This window comes from Schistocerca cancellata, chromosome 3, assembly GCF_023864275.1.
Source record: "Schistocerca cancellata isolate TAMUIC-IGC-003103 chromosome 3, iqSchCanc2.1, whole genome shotgun sequence".
NCBI lineage: Eukaryota > Metazoa > Arthropoda > Insecta > Orthoptera > Acrididae > Schistocerca > Schistocerca cancellata.
Window position 1 is genome coordinate 562,322,151 of NC_064628.1, and position 21,739 is coordinate 562,343,889.

Sequence of the window (21,739 nt, forward strand, 5' to 3'; positions counted from 1 at the left end):
GCTGGTCTGCAACTGTTGTATCTGGGCCTTGATATTGTAGAAACTCTTACCGGGATGGAATCGACGTCCAAACTGGCCCCACACATGTTGCGTTGGATACAGATCCGGGGATCTTGCTGGCTATCTCAGCACCACACAGACAGTTCATGGAGAGAGGTAACACTTGAGGATGAGTACCGTACTACTGAATAATGAGGACCCAGGATGTCCGTAACGTAACGCTGAGCCATCAGATTTAATCACTGGTGCAGAAGACGTTTCTGGAATTGAAAACTTTCCACGTGAACAGAAACCACCTACGAAATGGTTTCAGTAAAAATGGCTGCAACTAACAAAGAAATATCCCAAAGTACGTAAGCATACTTCATATAATCAATGAAAGAAATCGAAAAGTGGCAAATTAAGGGAGTTATTACAAAGGGCAAGTAAAACTACTGTGACACTCTCCTAAGTACTCTATAAAGTTCTGACATCATTTCTGTTCATCCGAACAAAAAGTACCGGACTCAAATTACTTTACAAAACAGATACAGTGAATTACTTGAACATGTCTCGTATTATTGTGCCTTTCATTATCACGGTCATTAAGGCATTCTATCCTTAGCATGTAGTTAAGTACGTCGAAAAAATTCGTCTTTCATTTAATGATACATTGGTTCACGCGGAAAAAGTTCTCCTCGGTGCTGATAGAAGATGAGGCGAACAGTCTGAGCGAAACGACTATGACGTGCAGAAACATCTGTCTCGAGAAAACACAATTGCGTTCTAGCAACAGCTGAACGTCTACGCAGCACAATAGCCATTAAGACGGTGACGCCGGCTGGTATCAAAATATCTCATCAACGTGAATAGAGGGGCACGAACGGCGGAAACACACACACCCACACGCACACAAAATGTGTTCTGCTTGAAACATATACGCTGATGTTCATTTCTGGAGAGCAGAGGAGGTGTTGAAGAGTTTGCAACATGAGGCCTGTGCTGTTAATTGTAATAACCAGTCTGTTGCTCTGTGCAGCGACCTTCATCAAGGTTGGTTTTCTCACATTTATTCCACGCTCGCATTTACATTTATGAATAGTTGTAAGAGTTATAAGATCCCTGTGTCCTAAACATTTGGGTCCATCCTAAAGACAATTCTTGTGATTACCAACGTAGGCTAGCAATGCTACACAGTTAATGGCATGTGTGAATCTGTAGTAAGTACACTTACATTTAGCCAAACAATGTCTACTTTACGCAGTCACATTATGTCTTTCTTGCGGTGAGTTTAGAAGTTAGGTATGTGACTGGAGGTAAGTTTTATTTTGGAGCCCTTGAATGACATTAGGTCCAAGATAACTTGAAGCATTTACCTTCAGTATCGAAAGGTTACATCCTCGCCGAAAGTCGAAAGAGAGAATGTTTATAGCCACACCATCACGTTTGAGATATTTGATGGACGAGTTTATTTATAGTGTAAATTGACTTTGTGAAGTTACCGACTCCGACACACGAAGATATCCGCTTGAAGCTGTTGGCAGTGTTTGCTTACTGGCAACATGGTGCAGAATCCAGCTAGTCAAGAAAAGTGAAAGCTCTCTGCTGTGTTTCACGTTCTGTTGGTTTTCTGGTTTTCCCTTATTAGCAATTACGAAAACTGAAACACTTGCCGTTAGCAGTGAATGACAGTAGCGTTCCATGTTCATGGCCCAGTAACAGGAACGTGAACGATGCCATACTGCGAGCTTCATATAAACTGATGACGCAAAGTCAGGAGATGAGTTGTCCCGCTTAAATATTTGCCATATGCGACGTCGGAATGCTGCGGCCAGATATGGCTTATAGTGCTAGTGAGACATTATATCTGAGCAGTGTGTTACGGAGAGATGGATAGAGAATACGATAACAAATCCCAATTAAACGGTATCGTAACCGGAGTAAAACGCCTAGGTCATAGCATATCGGAGTTACGCACAGAAACGGATTTCAGAGGATAGTATTGTCTAGGGTGAATCTTCAGTATCGTAGCGACAATGTTTTCACACGCCGCCCGCAACTATTTGACGAACCGACGCCAGACCGTCTCTGCAGTGCCATAAGGGGGCCATCTACAGTCTATTGCGAATCAGATCGAAGCCGATTTGAATGTGAGACGACAGGAACCCGTGTTGTAGCACTACATGGACACAAATGCACTGCACAGGCTTCAACAGCCGATGATCGAAGGTATTGACCTCCCACGGATTCGGACCACAGATTTTGACAAAACACAGAAAATTTTCCTTTATAGATGACACACAGTTAATATTACAGCGTAATGGCTCATATAATTAATGGAAGGAACCGTTGGCCTACGAGAGCAATTAGTATCACACTTCAGGTAATAACTTTTAATTTGCTCAGGAGTACCATGAAAACTAGATAGTAATTAGCCTGTTAACATGACATTATTTACAAATTCTCGGATCTGCATATATTAGCTCAATGACAGTAGTTTTAGCCTTTTAAATGGCACTAATTTTTTATTTATGGGCCCAATAATTTACATGGTATTACATTGTAAAAAGAAAGGAAGATAGTTTTACTGAATGAAATGTTGTACCCAAAAAGATCACTCAGTATCCAGATTAGTGTTTGTCCCACCTGGCTCCACTTCTTTCGATCGTGGGCTATACGACGACGGAGATTTACAGCCTTCAGATCGTAGAGCGAAGTGTCGGCCCATCGCTGTTTTGATCGTTCATTGAGTCTGGTTTCTATGGCTTCCGCTGTGTGTGCTGCCTTTGCTATTCTAACTGCATCACTCTGTCTGCATCACATGTCCCAAACATCACAGATGGCTTTTTCGCATTTTCTTCTGGATAGGTACCCTCCAAAACATTTCTTGATATTGTCGTTTGAAACGTGGTACAATCAAGTGATTCCACCTATCCACCTATACATTTTATTCTCCATGACGTCCCCCCCTCCCCTTCGTATCTATCGTAGCTGGCGCACACTCTGTGCCGTAGAGAGGAAGAAGACGGGTGATTGTCCGGTAAATCATTGACTTCCGGTAGTCCTTAATTCGAAGATCGTGTGTGACTTCTGCTGTTGCTCACTACCTCATCCAGACTGTCTGCGTCCTTGACCTCACCTGTAAGTTGGCCGTCGCTGGTGATTGTAGAGCCGACGTACTTAAACAGTTACTGATGTTGCTGAGCAACAGTCATACAATATTTTTTAAAGGAACACGCCACCATTTGACAGTTTTATTGTTTATTTAAATACAACCCAGGTTTCGGTCTTTAATGCCATTATCAAGCATTTGATATTATGCCTTTAACATAAGTTGTAGGACACTTTATGATTTTCTTCTGCGTCAGCACTGATGGTCACAACTTGTCGTTGTCATGTACTTGGTTTTCGTTGAGCCGCAGACCATATTGTACAAGTCGGTCGTTCCATTCTTGTGCTTTTCACTGTAGATCAAACTTGTTCCACGCAGATAACATGACATCCCCAGCATAGAGAAGTGGGCACGGTAGTGGGAATGATGTTGCAGTGTCCACCACAAAAATGAACAGCAGTGGTGATGAGGCCGACCCCTGGTGGACTCCTATTATCATGCGAATGCTTCCGCAGCCACTTGGATATACCTCGATTCAACATACAGAGGCCGTACCCAGTTAACAAGGTACTATGGGAAGCTTTATTCTCTAAGCGGTAACCACATAAGGTCATGCGGTACCCGCTCGAAGGTCTTCCCAGGTTCTAGAAAAGCGAGATACAGTAGCTGGTTCATTTGGCATTATTTTTTCTATCAGCAGCCATGCAACATAGACTGCGTCAATTGTGCTAATGTTTTTCACTAATATGGTGTGGTTTCTCGTGACTTGAGCTGTCTCGAGAATTCGTTTAGATACCTTCATCACGTGGCTCAGTAGTCTGGACGGGCGGTAACCAAAACACAGAGCAGGGCGTTCTTTTATTTTTAAGATTGCTAGAGTGATGTTCACTGCCAATCTGTTGGACTCTGCCTTCTCCAATGATCTAGCTGAAAGGATCTGTTAACCAACATGCCGCATTCATTTCTCCGAATAAGACAAATGTTATCAAATAAAAGTACAACAACCATGATTACAACGCACGTGGCAATGTAGCGCCAAAGATCGTCATCAACAGAATGTAGAGAAAAACTGGAATAAAGTCGCTCTCAGACGTACTACACTCACACTAATAATGAAAATACTATGCTCAAGACGAATACACTATAAATTTGAATTAACAGTGGAGAACTTCAGGTATGTTATAAGATTTCGGCTCTGAGCACTATGGGACTTAACATCTATGGTCATCAGTCCCCTAGAACGTAGAACTACTTAAACCTAACTAACCTAAGGACGTCACACAACACCCAGATAAGATTTCGGTTAGAGAGGATCCATGTTCAGAACATTATCACAAAGAGTTCGTGCAATACTGCAGATTGAATGTTAGTTATAAGAAAGACATTGATTATTATTTGCAATTTTTAAACAACGTTTTAATTCACTGAAGTGACGAAAGTCGTGCGATACCTCTTAATATCGTGTCGCACCTCCTTTTGCCTAATGTAGTATAGTAACTCGACGTGGCACGGGCTCGCCAAGTCGTTGGATCGTGTCAACCCCTTCATCATCAACTACAGCCTGAAGATGCTGCATTGAAGCGCCGAAACTCTTAGCCACAAAATAAGTAAAATCATAAGGATGGCTGAGGGCGTTTCATTTTCTCACAAGTCGTTGAAAGTCTTCTGTTGCAGAAATGTAGCCATACTGTCTCCTGAGCCATCCATAATAGAGAAAATGTTGTCAGTGCAGGATTTTTTCCACGTACTGACCTCTCTATTATGACCTATATGACCTATAAATCTTCGATGGGATTCATGTCGGGGGAGCTGGAATGCCAAATCGTTCCCTCGAATTGTCTAGAACGTTCTTCAAACCAATCGCGAACAATTGTGGTCCAGTGACAGGGCGCATTGCTATGCATAAAAATTCCATTGTTGTTTGAGATCATGAAGTCCATGGGTCGGCCGCTATGACCGAGCGGTTCTACGCGCTTCAGTCCGGAACCACGAGGCTACTACGGTCGCAGGTTCGAATCCTGCCTCGGGCATGGATGTGGGTGATGTTCTTAGGTTAGTTAGGTTTACGTAGTTCTAAGTCTAGGGAACTGATGACCTCAGATGTTAAGTCCCATAGTGCTTAGAGCCGTTTGAACCATTGTGATGTCCATGAATGGCTGAAAATTGTTTACAAGTACCTGAACATAACCATTTGCAGTCAATGATCAACTGGATCAGGGTATCCAGTGTATTACATGTAAACACAGCGTACACTATTGCGGAGCCATCACCATTGCCTTGTTGACAACTTGGGACCAATGCTTAGTGGGGGTCCGCTAATACCCTCGAACCCTACCATCAATGCTTACCTACTGAAATCGGGACTCACCTGATCAGGCCACGGTTTCCCAGCAATCTCGGGTCCAACCGATATGGTCACGAGCCGAGGAGATTCGCTGCAGGCTATGTCGTGCTGAGAGGCACTCGCATCGGTCGTCAGCTGTCATAGCCCATTAACGTAAAATTTCCCCGCACTGCCCTATCAGTACGTTCATCGTACGTTCCATATTGATTTCTGCGATTATTTCAGAGGTATTGCTTGTCTGTTAGCACTGACAACTCTACGCAAACTCCAGTGTTCTCGGTCATTAAGTGAATGTCATCGGCCACTGCGCTGCCCGTGGTGAGAGGTAATGCCTGAAATTTGGTATTGTCGGCGATTTATCAACACTGTGGACTCGGAATATTGTATTACCTAACGATATCTGATGTGGAAAGGCTCTTGCAACTAGCTCCAACGACCTTTCCACCTTCAAAGTCCATTATTTCCCGTCATGTAGCCAGAATTACGTTGAAAACCTTTTCACATGAATCACTTGGGTACAAATAAGAGCTCCGATAATGCAATGCCCTGTTATACATTGTGTACGCAATACTGTCGGCATCTATGTTCATATCTGTATCCCATGACTTTCGTCACCTCAGTGTAAACTCGAAGCATGAATATTCTGTGCAAAAGATTAAACGTGATTGGGACAGTTGCTGTAATCTTTGCACATTTATGAAATAAAATATTACCGTTTGATAGCATTCAGATCCCAGTTGAAATATTCCGAGTGCTGTAACTCTACTGGATCTTCCTGTCACGCAGTATACAAGGAGCTCAACCCGTTACTGGTCAGGATTGTTCCACCGTCACATGAGAGCGCTCCTCACGGTATCCAATGTGTGAGGAAAGTTCGTATGTCGACGCACTGCTGGTGTCCGATGGTTCTCGCCCATCGGTTCTGATGCGAGCATGTACTGCTGGCGTTCCACTCGGTTTATTCCTGCCTCCAGTAGGATGGTGTTTACAATTTTGCCAGTAACGGGGAAGTTCGGACGCCAAGTGCAAGCCTTATTTCAGTCGACGAGACATTGGACGACTTGCGTGCCGGTGATGAGGATGAAACGTCGATGAGGGCAACACAAAAGTCAATCCACGAGCGGAGAAAATTTCCAACCTGGTCGGGAATCGAACCACAGTCCGCTGCTTGGGAGGCAAGCAAGTTACCACTCAGCCAAGCAGGTGGACACTGAAATAAATATATCATCTGATAGATTAATGAAGATGTAGCACGTTGTTAACTCAACGTGAGTTCTTATATTAAGAATCATTTACAACTACAGCCCCCGATGCGTACATTAGAATATCTGGAACCAGAAGAGCAAGTGCGAACAGCCTGGCTTCTCCTAGCAGCTCTTTAAAAAAACTTGAAGGGTTCGCAAGTACAGTGCCGGAAAAAAAATTGTACACCTGGAAAGACGACGTCAATTTGGATCCCATGATAGCACATGTCACCCGTGGGATAGTAGCTGATAAATAGTTTCAGCTTCGTCCGCCAACAGATAGCGTAGTGGCATAGCTACCAGAGAGTCATCCGTCTACCCTTGAATAGGGAATGCTCACAGCCAGAGGGCTCGGTGTAGCGCAGACGAGTGAAGTAAACAGGCAACATGCAGCAGAGACGCACTCGTGATTCCTACAGCCAACTGAGTGGGTTTAAAAGAACTGTGGCCTTCTGAGTGGCGGGGTGGTACTTTCGGAGAATTGCTTCACAAGAGGGACGTGCTGCGTTAGTTATGCAACGGTGCTGGTATCAGCGGTCACATTGAATTTCTCACACTCGTAGACGAGCTTCTGGACGTCCAGACAGCATAAACGACTGCAAGGACGATCTTATGTAAGGGCAGGAGCGGCAGATCGTACAGCTGCCACAGGACAGATAAGAGAGATTGGGAGCCCAGACGTAACAACGTAAATTGTTGGGAACCAGTTATTAGCAATGAGACTACGAACACACACATCCCTAGTACCTCTTGCACTCATGCCAGGGCATCGACATGCACGGTACGACTGGTGCCATCAGAGGATCACTTGAAAGATGGAATGACGCGCTGTGGTCTTCAATGCTATGGTCGTATGCGCGGATGAACGTAGACCTGTTAAGCGCTGTCTCGTAGAGCGCACTTGTCGAGGCACACTGCCCCCACCTCAGAACTTATGGTCTGGTGCGCGATAAGCTACAACTCTCGTTCACTTTTGATGTTTCTGGACGGGACACTAATTAACACTCGGTACGCGGAATGTTGTTAGATACCTTGTTTTGTCATTCTTCCAGCAGGAAGGTGATGTGTTGTTCCAGCGGGATAATGCTCGGCCACACACTGCCCGCGAAACTAAACGTGATCTGCAGGACGAGCAACAGCTACGTTGTCCAGCACAGTCTTCAGACTTTTTTCCAGTCGAGCATGGGTGGGATATGCTGGGAAGAGAAGTGACTCGTACGACTTGTCTACCAATAACTCTTACAGGATTACTTGAACAGATCGAGTGTGTGTCGCATAACGTATCCCACACAGTATTCACCGTCTGTTCGTTCGAGTGAATGCCAGAGTCCCAGGACTGCCACCATTGGAGTCTACACCACGTACATGTATGGATGTTGCAGCATGGGCCAATGCCTGTTACCTCAGAACCGCTTGTGCTGTTAACCTGTAAACGTAATCATTTTGTTGCAACAATAAATCTTGAGTGAACTGGAGACCTCTAAAAGGATGTGCTATTTTTTCCGGAAGTGTATGAACATCGATTCTCTGGTTGCAGGTCTTTACACAAAATTTTATAGAAAAATATCTCCTTTGGAAAGGTGTGTTACATATTGAGGTTTAAGAAAATTTCGTCTTTTTCAGCTGAATATGTTACTTGTTTCTCGTCAACAGGATTCCCATATTCATCCAAAGGATCATAAGTGTTCTATAACATAAATAAAATAATTATACACGTCATTGCAGCTATTTTAAATTATCTCACTACTTCCATCTCTATGGTTCTGATTTATCACTTACTTTTTCTATCCCTTCTATGTATGCATGTGTTCTTCCGTAGGTACTAGTTGCACATAGTGCAGGTTTCCAATTGCCTACTGCACACTCAACGTGGACTTGCTCAGATATTGTAAGGCTGACTGAAGGATCAAGGGAACACTTATGATCCTGGAGTGACCCACAACTCCTCCGTCCCCCTCCCACAGCTCCCTTCGTTATACCGTGTACGGAAAAACGACGCTATCCAAAACAGTCGCCTAGGCAACTATGGCGCGCTACGGACCACAGATGACTGGAGTCAACGTCAGCTGCGAAGATATGTACGGACGAATAGCTGTGTAACTGTTGCGCAACGATCAGCCAAGATCAACGAAGGGCCACCAACAGTGTTCCCTCAAAGACCGTTCAGCGAACGTTCGGCGACGAAGGCTGGAGTTTGCACGTCAGTGCCGAACTGGTGTCCACAGAGTGGCGACACATGGCTTTTTCGGATGAATCACGTTTTGTGCTCTGTCGGACGGATGGCCATAGATGTGAAGGGTGTGAACGTCTGAAAGCAAACACGCTGCAAAAATTCTCGCAAGGGTCCAGGGTGTTGGAGGGAGCGTTATGGTCTGGGGAATATTTTCGTGGCATTTCCTGAGTGATCCTGTCATTGTGAAAGGCACAGGTATCAACACAATTATGCATCGATCCTTAAGTGTCCACCCTTATATGCAGTTTATTTTTCCTCGGCACAAAGACATCTACCAGCAAGACATTGCAAGTCACACAGTTATCATTGTATGTACAAGATTCGAAGGGCACGAGGATGAGTGTACTGTACTTCCCTGGTCAGCAAACTCCTTGGATTTAAAAGCAATCGAGAATCTGTGGAACCACCAAGAACGGGCTGTTTGCGCCATGGGTCCCCATCAGAGAAACCAAACGGATCTGACCACGTCACTGGAGCTGGCATGGCTCCCTATGCCTGTCGGTACCTTCCAGAACCTCATCGACTCTTACTGCGCATAAATTATTCGCATTAATTGTTCGCATTAATATGACTGGGCAGGGTATATTAAGTTACATGTCGTGGTCTTCTACCGAACTTACGTAACAATATGACCAAACGCTTGTGAGAAGTAGCTAGTCCAGAGTCATTTACAGATGCCGTACTTGCACGGCATCTGTTCAAAAATTTCCTGTTTCTGCCATATTTGTTCTCTGATACAAAAGTTAAATAATGAAGGCCATAGAATATATTCTAAATTAATTCGAAAGCGATTTTCTCTTTCAGGAGACACTACTAGACTTCTGAAGGTAAAAAAGAGAAATTACTATCCTCATCCTATTTCATTTCGTTATGTGTGTACCTGCCACATATATGCTCACATTAATTTCTACACATGTTTCTCAGGTACCATGCAGTTGCTTTTTAGTTTATTCAAATCAGAATTTGGTAGGTTTACGTCTCAGCTTGTAGATTATGTTATTTAATTCTCTAATCGACAACGTCCCATAATTCTGACGGTCATACAAGCTCAGTGCACCGTTACCAGACCTTTTCTGAAAGATACCTCATTTCTATTTGTGTAATTATATATCCAGAATACATTATTACATACGTATACTGATATGTCATGAATGATAATGAGCTGCTAGTCGAGCCACAAAGTATCATTTAAATCTACTAATAAAGTGCGCGTAAATTTTCTCTGCATTAATAACTGGCAATAACACTGTAAGAATAACAGTGAGTTAGATGAGTATAGATTATTGTAATTATTTCAACTCAGAATTCCCTCACTTGATTGTTTTATGGAAGGAACATTAGAAGTTTTTTAATACTGAAGAGCATATGACACGCTGCGACGAATAATTAGTACCAATCTACGCTATATTACCACAGATATCTCATTAGTTACCTCTGAACTGAACTGTACAACATGCCCAGAGCGGCCGAATTTATTATGTGATTTAAAGTAGCATTGATGTTAGTTATTTGGAAGAAACATTCGCAACTATTGTTGTCAGTGTAAACACATACAAATTCGTTGCGTATGAACTCGTCATTAACATTTCTTGCAGGGAGAGGACGTGCTGGTGACCATAGAGCAGGGTACTCTCCAAGGAACTGTTCTTACCAGCGTCTATAACACGTCTTACACAGCCTTCCTGGGCATCCCGTACGCTGAGCCCCCAGTTGGAGATCTCCGCTTCCAGGTAAGGGTCTCCGTTGAGTGAAAATACATAAAACACTGAAGAACTGAAAACGGTACTGAAAATTTGACTGTAGTGTGAAGGTGGGAAAAACAGAATGGAAGCAGAAACGAAGGTTTAATATCGAATTACACAGTCTGTGTGCATAATTACTATCTGACCACTAAATACACACGGTTGCTGTAAACAAGAGATGTGTTACTTTTACTGTAATTTCGTACAATTCTATGTATGAAATAGGGTCTAAATGTGAGCATCACCAGTACTAAATATGTGGTAACTGGTTGAATAACTATAGTGGCAGTGTTCGATGAAGGGCTGAAACACGTAGTAGCCACTGACAAATGTAAATAACGGGAAAATTAGAATGGGTGTGAAACGGTACAGATAAATTAAATAAAGAATAAATTGGGGAAAGATGACTATAATAAATGAAATTTTCTAGATAGAGCACATACTGATATTAAAACATGAACATATGAAACAAAAATTAGAGACATTATTAGACACGACACGTGATTTAGAAGCTTCTGCATAGAACTGAAAACTAAATCGAAAATCGCTACATCCATACACAGATTTCTGGATACATTCGGCAATGACATCAAGAGAGATGAAAAAAATTAAGTAAGCAGAGACTGAATGAACGTTTAAAAATCATTTCTCTGGTTAACTGTATTCTTCAATCATGTGTAACATCCTGCTGTCCTAATTGTTTCGTTTACAGTAATTTTGTCTTTGATTACTTTCCAAGGACGTCTCTCATAGCGTAAATGATAGGCAATTGGAGTTCTTTGAAGTCCTTGGATCGCTCTTCTGCATGTGGTTCCAAAAGTTCAAGGCCTAATTCAGTGCAATAGAGGCAGTTACAATGATACGGGGGTATCAAAAGGACGCTAGAAGAAACGTTACAATGGTGTGTAATGGAATACAAGTCAAATGAAAGAAGAGAGAAAGAGGTGATCACCTACTACTTTCAGTCAGAGGATTCGGTTTTTAACCTTAGGAGCCACAACGTATATTAGGTTACGTGGAACACCAACCATGGCCAAAATTTGCCCGTGTTACAGTAGCCAATATGTCTTGTAATAACTGTTTAAAATTCTTATGTTTGCAACGTCAGGTCATTTTAAAAGTGCTCAGTGACATTACACTAAAAAAAATTGGGAACTTATAGCGTGCCCAAAATGAATTAATTGATATACTATTTTCCCCTAGTGCAATATATCAAGGGAATAGGTAAAATTTTAGATAATGAATATTTGTATAAATTAGAAACATAAGGCCCATACTTGAATATACAAGCTGTTCTAAATCTGTATACATTATTTCATTTAATAACTGAATAACATATTTTTATCCTTGAGGGAATATTTAAAATACATAAATAAAAATGATTACTTAAATATAGGATAGATGTATTGAAAACTTTCAAGAAACACTTTTCATTCGGAGAGAATACTGTTGTGTACAGATAACATTCTCCAGCTGCACACAAAATAGTTAATTTTGAACGACATTGAAACAGATGACGACCACAGCTTCCACACATTAACTTGGCTTCTATTATGTGATTTCCGCTTCTCTGGTTAATTTTATTCCTCAAACATATGTAACATCTTGCTTTGCTAATTGTTTCATTTAGAGTAATTTTATCTTTGCTTACTTTGCAAGGATGTCTCTCATAGCGTAAATGATAGGCTACTGGAGTTTTGTGAAGTCCTTGGACCCCTCTTCTACACGTCTTTTTTAAAATTTCAAGGACTAATTCATGCAGATACAGTTTTTTGGCATTTGGTTTTCCTTCGTTCCTATTAGGCACAGTGTGCAAGCGTTTGTTATAGCTATGTCAAGCAGCCTATACAAAACTGATAGTGGCCATCTTCTCGTAGCATTTTTGTAGAGTATGTCCTAGCTATTTGTTTTATGGCAACCACATCTCCTTTAGTGGAAGTGTAATTTACGTTTATGTGGGTTTTCATTTTTGGCTCATCAGCTTCTACGACTGCAGCACGTTGTGTAAACAACATCATCAGAATTTTCTTCAGTGTTTCCTTTACGGTGTGAGAGGCTACTGTTACTGGAGGCTTCTTAGTCAGTGGATCTGTGAATGCAAACTGGACGGACATAGCTCTCTGAATGCTGTCGCCTTACGCTCTCGCGGTGTGTGTCTCCTATTGGATTCGAGTGTCCCGACCAAGGTAAGTTAGTAATCCACAGAAGTGTAGAAACCGTCAGTAGTGATGTAACCTCTATTCTTTATCGGATGCACCAGTCGCCACACAGTCTGAAATGGACATCATCCAAAAGCAGGTCTACGGTTTTTTGGAGCATAAATTTCCGTTTTATCGTGTAGGCGTTCAACCGTACTATCAACAATTTTAACAAGTATGCCATATTTCCCAGGTTTGTGTTTTAGGAAGACTTTAAATGGACAACGACTTCTGAAAAAACACAGCATTTTATCAGCTGCATTGTGAGGTCCGCTTCCGAAGTATTGTGGGAATTTAAAGTTCGGTTCCTTAAACACTTCACGCGGAGGTAGGAGTGTGTCACAAGTCTTTATGCATTGGTGTTCTTATCATCAAAACGAAGAATTTTCGAATGTTGCTAAGCTCGCCATAGACAGAGTTAGTCAATATACGGCTCTTCTCAATACTTATTCCTTAAATCGGGTAATAAAATATTGGTGTCATCGTAGACTCCTATGAAAATTAAAATTACCGCCAAAGCATATATTTCAGAATCGGTAGTAGGTGATACTTTTTTTTCTTTTAGCTTCTTCATTTATTTGGTCAAAAACTTTCCTAACAATTTGCGATGTGAATAATGTCATCAATGATTCGCAAGTGTTGATTAATTTTTCAGGAATAGTTAGTCCCTGACGTTCACGGACTATGTTGGCAGAATCCCTTTCATATTGCCTTGGAGCCTCTGCAAGACAAACTCAACCAGAATTTGCATCTAATTTATTTCGAACATTTCCTACGTGGTTTGGTTCTTCATTGTCCTCTGTTTCTTCTTCATTTGAAACCTCTTCAACTTGTCTGAGATTCGATTCCAAGTCATTGAACTCTGATAATTCATCCTTCATTAAAAGGTCAACAAGAATCTCTGCCTCGTTGGAGACTCTGTAACTCATTACAGAAAATCTACCTTACAAGAAACGCGTTCGCTCTACTGTGACAAACTCCTAATAATAATGCTTTATTTGTAAACGAAAATTAATCTCAACGATTAGATTCTCAACAATGCATCGTAAAACCCATAGTAAAGGCTGCCACATGAAGTTTAGACTCAGTTAGGATATTACGGTCACAGGTAGTAGGGACAATGGCAAAATATGCTTGTAAGCATAAAAATTCTGTTTATTGTTTACAATTTTTAAAATTTCAACCAGATAAATGTATAGTACAGTACTTTATAAGGCGAAAGACCAACAGGAATATGGCCACTAACATGGCAGCATAACTGTTCCAATTTTTCTAATAAAAGGAAAATGTACAGGCTGTTCTCGAGCAATAGAGGGGAACAGAAAAAGTGAATCAGAAACATCAGTAAACATAGATTCCGGTGAAAACAGTAAAATTTGTTCTACCAGGAATAAATATAAATGGGACGTTTGTGTGATAGATCCACGTAGCTCTTCCGCTTAAGGAAGCGCTCGGTTCGAACTATTAAGACCCGTTTGGTGAGCAAACAGTGTGAGGGAGGTGGGAGCTGCACTGCTCCACTACCAGCGGCTGTCAGGAGCAGCAGGACATCCTTACTTGTATTCATCAACAACTTTTAAAATTGAGCAAATCGAAGTGCGCGCACAATACCTATGACTGGAGAGTCCACGGCGCTCGGTCTGCCACACCCGGGTATTATGTCGACGACTAGGACACGTGTAGCTGATTGTCTTCAGTACAAAAAAATGAATACTTTACTTGGTAACAAAGACGGTCGATACAAAAACCATTGAAAATTTTCCGTGGCAAGAGAAACGAGAAGCTATCACTCACGTCTTGTGACGTCAGTATCGTTCGTTTACTTAATCATTCAGCTTTAGGCCGTAGCGTGTCCACACATACTACAACACTTTCTAACTTCGTGGACTTTCCATACGAAATAACTCGTTAGGCCGGTTTACACGTGACGTTGACATGTTTTGTTGCGATAGTAAATTTCCCTCTCATTAGAATTAATACGTAATACTCTTTTTATTGCGTATATTGTTATGATATATTTGCCTCTCTTTCAATATTAGTACTGGCCTGTCTGATTGTGAAAATGTTACCTGGATTTTCAAATAATGACCCGATCCTTTTTAGGCACGACCGGAATACGTGCGCTTCAATACATTCCCGGAAATTCTCACAGTCTGATAGTTAATTTCCGAGTGATACAGGTAAAAATACGACGACATGTGAGAACAGCATGGTCTACACCTCACAATCTATTCACTGTAATTCTCAGCCGGCCGGGGTGGCCGAGAAGTTCTATGCGCTTCAGTCTGGAACCGCGCGACCACTACGGTCGCAGGTTCGAATCCTGCCTCGGGCATGGATGTTGTGATGTCCTCAGATTAGTTAGGTTTAAGTAATTTTAAGTTCTAGGGGACTGATGACCTCAGTTGTTAAGTCCCATAGTGCTCAGAGCCATTTGAACCATTTTTTATAATTCTGAAAAGAGAATGAAAGGTCGTAGTCTAATTTAGGCATACACTAACGTTAATCGATGTATTACTTTGCTTTACGTATGTAGAGCAAAAATCAAACATTGATCTAGTTAGTCATCACAATTTTCACTTAACGTGAGTAGACAGAAGTAAGTATAAGTGACTTCACTAAAACACTACAAATTCTATAAGGCAGTTGTGAACAGACATTTGAAACTCTAACTACGCCTCCATGGCAACTTGTACTTATAGAAAAACATTACTTTTGCCGAAAATACTGTTCCTAACGGCATTTTCTACTTAAATTTGGAACATAATCACAACAACGCTAATATAAAATGGGTACTAATAGACTTGAGAAACAGCACTAAAGAAGAATAAATTTATGACACTAATTTAAACACAGCTATGAAAATAATAACTCCTGAAAAATACAACTTCCGTCATTCAGTGAAAATTGTATTAACGAATCTTTTGATTACTAAGCAGTTCATGGTATTAATTTAAACTACTGATTGCCACTCTGAGTATATGAATTTAATCTTTGTTGCCTTTATGACACTGATGCACTAACAGGATATGATAAAGAAGCTTGTCGCAGGTGAAATGAAAGAATCATACAGTAGAAAAAACCTGTAATATTTTGTGCATTCTGTTCAACCAAAGCATCTACTGATCCAGATCCATACTTGTACAAATTCTGCTAATTCGATCCCTGGAGGTGGTGCGAATCGGTGTCTTAGTTTAGTCGCCTCAGCAGATTTACGCTCTCCTATCGATTCTCCTTGCAGGAAAATGATATGGAGCTTACCCTGCCACTTACCCTGCCACTTTTCCAGGATACCAACACGTAAATTAAAACCATAGTTTCATACTGTTCTTTCGTAGTCCTTACGGCAGGCTAACCAGTGTCCATTAAAGTAACGCTTCATGCTGCCACTCTAGCATTTACCTCACTGGAACTGTTGGTAATTGGTTGGCACAAACCTCACCCAGTCCACGTTTTGCGTTAGAATTGCAATAACTGTCCATCTCAGAGTTTTCCCCTTGCTTTTCCAATCTAAGTTTGCGTATGTTTTTTATTATCGATCATCGCTATACATCGACCAACCAATCGAATGCCCAAAAAAATTATTTACAGCTTTGCCAAAAGAGGTCTGTTAAAACGGTTGCTGTGAAATGAAAATGCCAGTTACAAAAGTTAGCAACAAAGTCGAAAAATTACACCCTATGCGTGTAACTTATGCTTGACAATGAACAGCAGTACGATACCCATCACGTACTTATATTGCGTGTAGACTGAAAAATATGGTTGCAATGTGCAGATAAACTACAGTTCAACGCAAAGTACTTTTACGTATTGTCAAACATCACTCATTTATCTGTGTTGTGGTGCCTACAGCCGCCGCTTGCAGCAAGTGGGTGGGATGGAGTCCGAGATGCCACCCAGTACGGCAGCGACTGCGTGCAGGCGACTGGCAGCGGCTCGGAGGACTGCCTCTACCTGAACGTGTACGTGCCTGGACTGCCAGAGGAGGATGCAGGGCTGCCCGTGATCGTGTGGGTGCACGGCGGAGCTTTTGTCAACGGCAGCGGATCTAACGTCACCAGCGGTCCAGATTTCCTCGTCTCCTATGGCGTCATCCTCGTAACCATCAACTATCGGCTGGGCCCACTTGGTAAGGACGCGTCCTCGGTCATTTGATATTACAGGAGGGTCAACTTACGTTGTCTTGCAGAAGTGGTACAAAAAGAAAGCTTAGTGAAAATGAGAGCAAGTCATTTTGCTTCGTTTGTCGAGCTTAAGTGAGTCTGGTGACTAATCCACGGGAATATGGGAATTCAGCCCTAATCATCCTTTGCCTGCTGCCAATATTTCGGCTGAAAACCGTCCAGATATCTTCGGAACGAGTGAGACAGACTGATGGTAAAGAGCTTCCTCCCACCTGATACAACGTTAGAGCAGGATAAGATAACGGAGGAAGTACGACAGAGATATGTAACACGTTGAAGCTTTTCTGAAAGACATTGTTTCACAAATTCTGGTCAGCAGGATAAACTACTTCTCTCTGTTAAATACTGCCAGTATCAAATTCTGCATTCTCTCAAGATTAAAACAATCGTCACGGAAAGCTGCGTCATTCGTAGCTAGCGTAGGATTCCAATCGTTAATTCGTCTAGAGTTACACGTACGAATACGAATTGCTATTCCTAAACCAGATATATGCATAGTTCGACGCAAGCTATTACGCTGTTCAAATTCGTACTTTCGAGTTAATTCACATTTTAACAGGTTATTGGCTAATGATTATGAGAGGTAGTTTGAATCAGTTCGCCTCTAATATTATCAAGTATCTTTCTCTGCCTACATTTGCTCCTATGTTCCACGCCAGGGTGGGAACCTAAGTTGTGTGTATTTATTCTCATCTTAATTACAATGGATAATAAGCCCAAAATGTACCCCAGCAGCAGCCTGGGAAAACAGTTGAATGTAAGCTTTGATTCCAGCTCTTGTGGTGACAGTCTGCACGACTGGCGTTTTTAAATCCAAGCGTTGGGTCGCCAACTTTAAAAATTTCAGCTAAAGAGCAGAGCGGAAAATTTTAGGCCTAAATCACAGGATGGTACCTCTCCCCCCTTCTCACTGGGGGAGACACCTGCTCTTACACGCAAACTGATCTTGGTGAATGGTGAGTGCGCTCCTAAAATGTCCGTTGACTCTCTGTACTCAGGGCTGAGGCATTTTAGATTTTTGATAGAACTTACCAGGTGGCGGACGAGACGACTCACAACGGTCGGTCGCTTCTCTGTGAACGAAGAAAGTATGACGGGCTGTGTATGTACACATGTGAACAGTGATTTATGATTGGGAGTTTTTTCGATTTTGGGTTAGGATTCACTATAACGATTAAACTCCATCTTTAGGAGCGGGGTGGAATTCTCGTGAATGATGATCTCAGTGAATTTTTAAGTAAATTCAGATAGAACTGACCTGGGTCCTTAATCGGGGACGATTCACTTTATGTATCGTATGGCCTGTTAACATCCCTGATTGTTTCCAGAATGAGATTTTCACTCTGCAGCGGAGTGTGAGCTGATATGAAACTTCCTGGCAGATTAAAACTGTGTGCCCGACCGAGACTCGAACTCGGGACCTTTGCCTTTCGCGGGCAAGTGCTCTACCATCAGAGCTACCGAAGCGCGACTCACGCCCGGTACTCACAGGTTTACTTCTGCCGGTATCTCGTCTCCTCTGATGGTAGAGCACTTGCCCGCGAAAGGCAAAGGTCCCGAGTTTGAGTCTCGGTCGGGCACACAGTTTTAATCTGCCAGGAAGTTTCATATCAGCGCACACTCCGCTGCAGAGTGAAAATCTCATTCTGGAAACATCCCCCAGGCTGTGGCTAAGCCATGTCTCCGCTGTATCCTTTCTTTCAGGAGTGGAGATACTGGCAGAAGTAAAGCTGTGAGTACCGGGCGTGAGTCGTGCTTCGGTAGCTCTGATGGTAGAGCACTTGCCCGCGAAAGGAGTTTCATCCCTGATTGTGTTCACTGTGAGGCACCATTTGGCTTTGATGATTATTTTATCAATGGAAAGTGGTGAACTTTGCTTTCCATTACTCGACGAGTTTGAATCTTTGTGTGTGAGCACCTGTGCGTCCATGTTGCGTTTCCTTAATGCAACCAATTATCGCTGACTAAAAAAATTGATATATCATTATAGTTTGATGGTATGAAACCGTAGGATTAGTCTTTCTATATGTGCTCCATGTAAATGCAGTTTCATCAGTACGTTCCAACTCTTAAATAAATGTTCATTATGCAGCTACTTAGTTCGTTAAATTTCTCTAGAACGTGCACATGCGCATGGTTACCCTCATACTGTAATCTGTAACGTCATGTGCGCCATGGGATGTTAAGTTCTTTTTCCTTAAGAGATTTCTTCAATTTGACTATTGGTCATTTATTTTACATTTTTCACAATCATGATTTCGGCTTTATGGCCTTTGTCAAGTGCATGTTGAACTGAAAATTAACAAAAAATGGTTCAAATGGCTCTGAGCACTATGGGACTTAACAGCTGTGGTCATCAGTCCCCTAGAACTTAGAACTACTTAAACCTAACTAAACTAAGGACATCACACACATCCATGCCCGAGGCAGGATTCGAACCTGCGACCGTAGCAGTCGCGCGGTTCCGGACTGCGCGCCTAGAACCGCGAGACCACCGCGGTCGGCGAAAATTAACAAAGCATATATATAAGTACCTTACAGTGCAGGGCATAGGGACAAGAAATTATTGAAAACATTACTTACGTGATGAAATATGTCTCACCTGTCTGTGACATGTCATCGTCTAAAAACCATATTTCGGGTTTTATGGACCAGTCATATTACAGGATAACATAAGACTAAACAGTGGCTTAGGCCGTATCAAAGCGGTACCACTATATGACCCACACATTGTAATTCTCCATACTCAACAGTTTAAATATGACCATTTTAGATGCAGAATAAAGTTTTGATCTCAAAAGAATCGCGTGGTTACAGTATAAAATCGTGATTGACTCATTCGTGAAGACTTATATAAAAGATGTCACATCTGTATGACAACTTGCATAACCCACGTTAAAAGGCGGGAAAGCCACAATATCAGAAACTAGAAGATCTGGGGTCAGAGCTGCCCAATGGCATTCTGTCCACATTGCTCAAATACGAAGCCCCCACAATACAATACGACTTGAGGGCGAGTGAGAGGTGTTGAGGTGGCTGAGGGATGGAACACATTGTGCATTTAAAACGATTCCATTTGTACTGTGTGTATGGGATATTACAGTATACCCGTGTAAGAGACTGTTATCAACGTGTATTACAAGGACATGTAAAGCGTTTAGCTAAATAAATAATCACCTTCCTTTCCCTGGTAATACCTCTGATAATGTAAAGATCATGTGGCTCACGTCACTTCGGGTGTGGCGCTCGCGTAACACTCAGACACTGTTTTAACTTACGTTTACGCCAGCTGATGAACGGAAGTGACGAATGCACCTCACAGGAATATACTGACTCTTAGAAACGCCATAATTCATGTTATTGGCTTTTCACTGTGCACAATGCAAGCCATATTATGTCTCTTACGTATGTTCTCAGAACCCAGCGCAGTTGGTGTCAGGTCTGAAACATTTTGGTTTGAAGATGATGTTTCACTGACAGGTCAGACATATTTCAACGTATGATTAATATTTTCAAATGCATAATAAATTATTTTTCTTGTGTCCTGTAGGATATGTACGCTTTATTAGTTTTCAGTTCAGCACGCGCTTTAGAATGGCTATAAATTAGAAATCATAATTGTGTAAAATAAATGAACAGTTAACAGTCAAATGAAGGCAACGTCTTTTACAAAATCCTACGAAGGAAAGCTTATTAAAGTGTAAACCCTGATCGTTTTTGGCGCTTACTAATTAAATTTTCTTTGTGCAGTGTCCCCTTTGGGATGGAAACTAAGCTGGTAGTCGATTAACATTCATAGAACTTCAGACGATGGGGCACTCAGGGCCGGTATATATTATTAAGTACGGTATTTCAGCAACAAATGGTTCAAATGGCTCTGAGCACTATGGGACTTAACATCTGTGATCATCAGTCCCCTAGAACTTAGAACTACTTAAACCTAACTAACCTAAGGACATCACACACATCCATGCCCGAGGCAGGATTCGAACCTGCGACCGTAGCGGTCACGCGGTTCCAGACTGAAGCGCCTAGAACAGCACGGCCACACCGGCCGGCGTACAGGCAAATTTGTTCAGCTCAAACTACTTTTAACTAATCAAAATTTAGTCCTAAAGTTGCGATCTTTAATTTAATTAAAATTAATTTATTTTTTATAGCTACTACATATGTTGTAAATCAAGTTTGGCTATTTTCACACCGATTTTTAAGAGAAGTTTTATTTCCGATGGTTTCCGTGGTTTGGTTAACAACTTGCATTTCATTGGATCATTATCAAAAAAAGTTACTAATTCCTAATTAATTAATGTTATACACCAAAAGCTCTATTTACTTAGTGTTGTTTTATCCTAATCTTAATAACGTATTGCATCGAATTTTGATTTTCAATATACATGGAAGTCATGGATAGCTAATTAGTGAATAAACTTCAATTTGAGGTGTATTTTCTGGCTACGAGTTGCTCTCGTCTTCTGCAGTCGAATGCCTAGTTGCATGAAGAGCTCAACGTCTCTCTCACATAGTGTGACGACACCCCGCTGTGCTGTTCATTGTTCACAAGCTTTCTAAATTCCATGTATGATTGAGTTGAGTCATAACTGACTTATCGAGTAGCTCTGGTACAGCAGTGACGTCACGTCTTATAACCCTCGCACAGGAAATCACACTTGCGCTGCCGAAGGCCTGCTTGTGGTAGCTATCGT

General features: G+C 41.8%; 1 protein-coding gene across 1 annotated transcript in view; it reads left to right on the plus strand.

Annotated features, from left to right (window-relative positions):
* The first annotated feature begins 887 nt into the window (after window positions 1-887).
* The window catches only part of LOC126175416 (juvenile hormone esterase-like), a 62,480-nt gene continuing 41,628 nt past the window's right edge, over window positions 888-21,739 (plus strand). The window contains exons 1-3 of the mRNA XM_049922214.1: window positions 888-1,032; window positions 10,508-10,642; window positions 16,705-16,981. Coding sequence (XP_049778171.1) covers window positions 970-1,032; window positions 10,508-10,642; window positions 16,705-16,981 — 475 coding nt within the window. The 5' untranslated portion in view covers window positions 888-969. The remainder of the gene's footprint in view (window positions 1,033-10,507; window positions 10,643-16,704; window positions 16,982-21,739) is intronic.